At 41.6% G+C, this 6,464-nt stretch overlaps 1 protein-coding gene across 3 annotated transcripts in view; it reads right to left on the bottom strand.

The window, feature by feature from the left end:
- The window catches only part of Stx8 (syntaxin 8), a 278,115-nt gene that overhangs the window by 254,476 nt on the left and 17,175 nt on the right, over window positions 1-6,464 (bottom strand). For all 3 annotated transcript variants that reach the window (XM_010614972.2, XM_033762791.1, XM_033762790.1), the window contains exon 4: window positions 4,978-5,088. In XM_010614972.2, the coding sequence (XP_010613274.1) occupies window positions 4,978-5,088 (111 nt within the window). The remainder of the gene's footprint in view (window positions 1-4,977; window positions 5,089-6,464) is intronic.

Below are 6,464 nucleotides of genomic sequence, written 5' to 3'. Positions count from 1 at the left end.
CCTGGAAAAGCTGTTGCTGCTATCGATGTATAACATACTATTATTAGTCTTTTTATATAAATATAAATATATACACACACACACACACACACATATATAAAAATTGAATTTTGGGAAACTTTAACGGTGCTGCCAACTTTGGAAAAAGTCATCCCAATTTACTGTGTTGAGTTGGCATTGTACAGAAATGGACAGCCATATTGGTCTAGAAATGTTAATTTATTTTTATTTTTATTTTTTTCCATGTGTACAGGGGTAACACATCATACTAAATATGTAAGGTCCTATCTACATGGGTTTGATTACAGAAACTAATAAAGTATCCTTTAAATAATGAAAAAAAGAATAAGATAAGACTATAAGAGCAAGAAGCAATTTAAATATGTTCGGGGACCATTTTCATCTCCAGAATTAAGGATTATTTTAATGTTACATCATTGCCTTTTCTCTTTTACTTTCCTTTTCAGTTTTATTTTAGGGTTCCCTATTTTTAATGTTCATACAGAGATTTCTTTAACTGAAATACTGAATAGTTTCTTTGGTGCGAAAACTGTAATAGTGCACAGGATCCTAATGACACAATTAATAATGTGAAATAGGAAGTAAAGGGCTAAAGGTGTAGGGAAAGTGGGAGGGGTGGGGGAAAGGTAATAAGGGAGAGGAAAAAAATATGAGAAACTGAAAAAATGGAAATAAAGTGTGTGTAAATGGGGAGGGGAGAAGGGGGTGAAGGGAGGGCAGGGAGAAGGGGAAAAAATAAGAGTCAAGACCTATTATGTAAAGGTACAGAATCCCAATGATGAATGTAACTGTATTGTATACCTAGATTGTACCAATAAACTCAATTAAAAAAAGAAATAACTGGGAAACCCAACAATCAGGACGTAAAGGATATGATCAAACTATGATCCCAAAGTGGTCCTGTCCAGAACTGAGTTCAGATCCTCCAAATTTAATTAGAGATGAGAAGATGGGAATGGGAGGGGAGTCCTCAAGGGTGGGAATTAGAGGGAAAGATGGCAAAAAATAACTGACATGGGCAGGTGAATCAAATCAACGACCAGCAACTGACCTCAGAAGTGAGGCATTTGGTTTTAGCATTCTTTCACTCAACTCTTCAACATACTCGCCATTTGTTTGTGAGTCCCCGATGGTGCTATCCTCCCTGGCTAGCTGGAGTACGTTTTGCCCATTCTCATGACCCCTCAGCAGAGCTCCCAGTATTCCAGAATGGCTGACTCTAGTAGTATAGGTTTTCTACCTGTCTAGACTCCCCCAGGACTTCTACAAGATTTGCAGTTTTTGGACACATTACTGATAGGGTGGGTACAATGGGTCTAAGGCAATCAGAACCTAATGAGTCACTAACAAAGTAAATAAGAAATTCACCTTCCAGGTCAACTAACATTTTTTTTTAACCTGCAGTGATTTTTTTTCTCTCCATGGTGATATTACTTAATTAATTAATTATTTGTTTGTTTGCCACAGTGGTCTCCTATTTTGGCCAGACACACGGAGTGGACCGTCACTGACTGTCATGCTCATTTGTACCTCTTCATGTCACTCCTCAGGAGTCTTTTCTCCTCCATAGTGCTTACACACTTTTTGAACAGAATTCTTCTGGAATCTTACTCTGAACTATTCTAACTTTCTGTTCCTGGACAAAAAAAGTACAACCATATATATACACACACACACACACACACACACAGCCTTCAGTTTTCATCTTGACTGCATGTTAATAAGTCTGGCCAGTTACCTTAGTTATTGCAAACCTCAGAACTATAGATATGCATGCTTCACAGTTTCTACTCAGTCTGGTCTCTCTCTGTCCTCAAACAAACCCAACCATTCACCAATAAACCAAAAGGTAATAGCTTCAGGTCCACTATGTGGATCAGCCTTACAGAAAGAGTATGAGGCAGTGCTAAAAGTGGGACTTAAGATATTCCCAGAAAGCTTCCACCCAAAACAAACACAACATTCACTTCTGCTGCTAACCTGTCAATTTCCCTAACATTCTATCAATTAATTTATTTAGCCCAAATCCTAGGGTTCAAGGAGGCTTTGGCTAAAATATTTCCAGAATACCAGTCACTGCTGGACACTGGTTCCACAGAAGAATCATCATGAGATTATCCACCAATAGGATGACGGGTAGCAGGCTGGGCACTGAGGAAAGAGGACAGGAAACAAATGAGATGGGCGGGGAGACAGAACAGGTGCAGCACCGGGTTCAGCACATGGAAAAAGAGTGGTCAAGGAGGTCAGGTCTTCAGGGCACTCAGGGTGTATGACAGATGGGACAGATGGTCTCAGAGACAAGACAGCACTGTGAGCTCCCTCCTAGGGGACGCAACTTTGCAGTAACAACACTTTGTATTTGAAAAGGTTTTAAAATTCAGAGTCTTCAAATAGCAGTTACCTCACCTGGTCTTAACAACAATGAAAACAGGCAGAACACATGCCTTGACTTAAAGTCAATGATTCTGAATCTCAAGTGAATGAGGCCCTGTTAAACTACAAAGCTGAGGCCTTCTGCAGCCTAGTTCAGTTTGTATAGTCCCACGGTTAGAAGTTTGGGTCTCAAGTACAACTGTGAGGCTAAGTTTTAGAATCAGCACTCCCGCCCAGACTCAGTTTCTCCTCAGCAAACTGGGGCACTGTACAGAGGGCCTGAAAAAAACGCACATGAAAAGCTCACCGCAGTGTCCAGAATACAAAAGAAAGAGCAGGTGTAAAAGCTACTGGAATCATTACCACTGCACATGACAAAGCGGTCCTAACCCTGCCACCTACTGGAACCACATGGGGAGCCTTCCCCAGCCTGCCGTCACCCAGCCCTCACCCCAGACTACTAATCAGACTCTGCAAGTGTATGGACCAGACACGTATTTTTGTTTTTCTTTCTCATCTTTCTTTTCTGTTTTTTAAACCCATTAGGTATTCTGATACAAAATGCCACAATTATAAACAGACAATGCAAAGCATTATTTCTCACAGTAGAACATGCTTTCCAATCACCTGGTGATCTTGTTAAAGTGCAGGTTCTGATTCAGGAGGTCTGGGGTGGGAGATGAAATTCTGAGTGTCTAAGAGGCTCCAGATGATGCTGATGCTGCCCATCTGCAGGCAGGTATGGAATAGCAGGGATACAGAGATTATCACGAGGTGGAGAGGGATGGGAGGAAAGACAGGCTAAAGGGGACCAGAAAACAACAAAACTCCTCTGGGCCTAATTCTTAGGTTGGCCCCATTAAATAGCATTAAATGACACAGTTAATGAAGAGTAATAAATGGAGTATGAGGCCAGCGTGATGGCTCATGTATTTAATCCCAGTACTCTGGGAAGCTAAGGCTCAGTCTGGGCAATTTAGCAAGAATCTGCCTTGAAATAAAAAAAATGTTTAAAGGACTGGGGATTTAGCTCCGTGGGAAGGCCCCAGGTTGAATACTCTGCACTGCAAACGCACACACGCACGCACACACACACACCACAAATAAATACATGGAGTCTGGCACTTAATACTTTTTTTGGTACTGGGAATCGAACTCAGGACCTTGGGCTGGAGAGGCAGGCACAGTGCTACTGAGCTAAATCCCCAGCCCGTTAGACTCTTAACTAAATGGTAATGATTACTATTTATCATAACCTCCTTCTCAACAACAGAGTAGAACAATCCCAGTGTTTTCCCTTGGTGCCGACCATCTTGTCTCCTTGATCCCCCACCCTCCAATGAAACATACTCCCCCCAACCCACCCCTATTAATTTGACTAAAGAGACCTCTTCCATCCATGTTTAGGTCCTTCTTGGAAGGTAGTAATTTCTTTTCCACTTGCATTCCTTTGCTTACCTGTTGTTCTGTTTCACGAATCCAGATTATTGTCCTCATCCACTCACTTCACAAGACTGAATACTGCATGGGGGAGGGCACAATAACTGGAAGCACCACGGGCTGCAGCCTGCATTTAACAGCGCCCAGGTCACTGCTGAGAGAGGATCGCCGCACCTCCTCCCTCACTGATTCCGGGCTTCATCTAGCTTCTTGTATTTTGTAATTTTTTTCCTGAAAACTCTCCACTTCTCACAAGACTGAGAGCACCAGGAAAGAAATTCCTGCATCCTCCTCTGCTCCACTAAGACAGTCAATTGCGATCCTGGCTGCTTATGAGAATCACCTGGGACCCTGCCCTGCCCCCGCCCCTACACACAATCAGAATAAACTGTCGCAGGTGGAATCTGATAGTTCACAGCTGGGGTCAAACCCCTGCCCTTGGGGAGCCATATTACAGTGTTCCTAGCTACGGACCAAGCAGAAATGAGCTGCCTCTCCACCACGACTGCAACATCCCTAGCAGGAAAGATGGGCAGAATTGGGTTTCCCTCTAAGATCAGTTCTTTCTGTGAAGGAAGGAAGAGGACTCTAGAAGCAAGGGAGGCCAAATCTAAAGAGGTAACATGAACGGCCCATTAACCGCAGTCCTTGGAAAGCTGGATACCTTCTCTGGGTCTTCCAACAGGGTCTAGGGCAGAGCAGCTGTCAGCCCCGTACAGTACTAATCACTCCCAGGCGAGGAACTGGGAGAGGACTCCAACTGCCACACTCCCTACTCCCATAAGCCCAAATCACAGTCTTACCAAGACTTCAGTTCTCAACATGTCAATTAAAAAACTCACTTTTCCAAACAGATAGTGACTTCAGGAGTTTGTAAGGCAGCTAACAATGCAGAAACATCAACCAAATAATACAAAACAAATTCTCTAAATTTCATGTTTACCTACATACTATGCTCCGCCCACGATGGGATTCAGCTGAACACACCAGGTTTACTAAATCTAGAAAATGAAAACTAAATAGAAAATTACAGCCAAGCACTATAAATTACAAGAACTTAAGCCATTGAGGATACAGCTGTAACAACTTCAGCAAATCCTCACCCACCGCCAAGCGATCCCTGTAAATGAAAACTCATACCTGATCAGATCTGGCTCTGCACCCTCATTCTTGAAGGATGCCAGAAGTAGTCTCTCTCGGGTTACGAGATCATCCAATAGGTTCTGTCTTCGGTCTCCTTCCAGTTGTGTTCTGCAGACATTGTTAAGGTCCAGTGGTGGATGGATTACCGCATCTCACCCATTACATTTCTAAACTAACTCTTGGAGTCACTCTAATCTCTACTATGTAGAAGACATCTGTCTGAACCATTCTTCACCTTTTCCTCCTATGACATTCAACTGAGGTAAATGACCTTGATGCTACCACTGGAAAGGGACACAAAACCGTTGACAAAGATCACTACATAAATTCTTTTATTGAAAAATATACTAAGGAATTAATATTTTCCACCCAGTCAATACAGCAATCTGGCTCAGCAATTCCTTAGGTTTTGAGTTACAGGTGTCAGTGTTCAAAGATGTATTCCTACACATTAATGTATCCTGAGACAGGGTGGGGATGTGGCTCGGTGGTAGGGCATTTGCCTAGCTTGAGCAAGGCCCTGAGTTTGATCCCAAGTGCTCATAAAACAAAAACAAACAAACAAAAAAATCCTGAAGCTACCCTACTTTAAACAAGTAGAGGACAAAGTTCTCTATACTTTCTGCTTTCTTCCATGTTAACAGAGTTAGACTATGTTTTGTAAAGTGATACTTTATGCACCAATGTATTGGAAAAATTGTTATAATCAATTATTTAAAATGTATTACATAATCTGATAAATGATAATATTTTAATGTGTTAGTCTAGTAAGTATGCTAAAGTAGGGGCCCCAAGAGAGTTTTAGTCCTACACTGTCCACTGTCCACTGTCCACTGTCTGGGTTCACTTTTCTTTATCTAGACCAGGTCATCTGTTATATCTTTTCCAGCACAGTTCATAAATGATGGTTAAAAAAATAAAATAGAACATAATCTGTACGGACTTTTTTGTTGTACTGGTTTTTGGTACTGGCAACTGAACCCAGGCCTTGTGCATGCCAAGCATTTGCTTTACAGAGAGACAGGGGCAAAAGCTAAGGGACTCTTTTGAAAGGACATATGTGACACTGCACAGAAAAAGTAAGACCCAAAATAAGCTACTTCAACTCAATATTTTTGAGTTTTCCCCTGTGTACCAAAGGATCTCTGTTGTATTAGATGTCAAAGGTTGGTGAATCAAAGAAGCCCTGGCCATAAATACCTAATCCTAGTAATAACAGCAAGACACTGTAAGAGCACTGCTTTGGATTTAGTTTTCTCCTTAAAAGAGGAATATAAAATACTACATTCAGGCCTAAAAACTTCTGAGAAATTGGCAGAACCAAAGAGTAACATTATCGCCTCAGTAGGAACACCATAGCCTAGAGAATGGTCAATTTTTGTTGCTAAATTTGGACAGAAAAGAGTTGACTTGCTAGTAAAATAGTAAACAGTCCCAGGACAAAAAATATATATGTGTGTGTGTGTGTGTGTGTGTGTATTTAT

Source organism: Fukomys damarensis, unplaced genomic scaffold (assembly GCF_012274545.1).
Source record: "Fukomys damarensis isolate Sample0158 unplaced genomic scaffold, DMR_v1.0_HiC HiC_scaffold_13, whole genome shotgun sequence".
In the NCBI taxonomy this organism is placed as follows: domain Eukaryota; kingdom Metazoa; phylum Chordata; class Mammalia; order Rodentia; family Bathyergidae; genus Fukomys; species Fukomys damarensis.
This window is presented reverse-complemented; position numbering and strand designations above follow the sequence as displayed.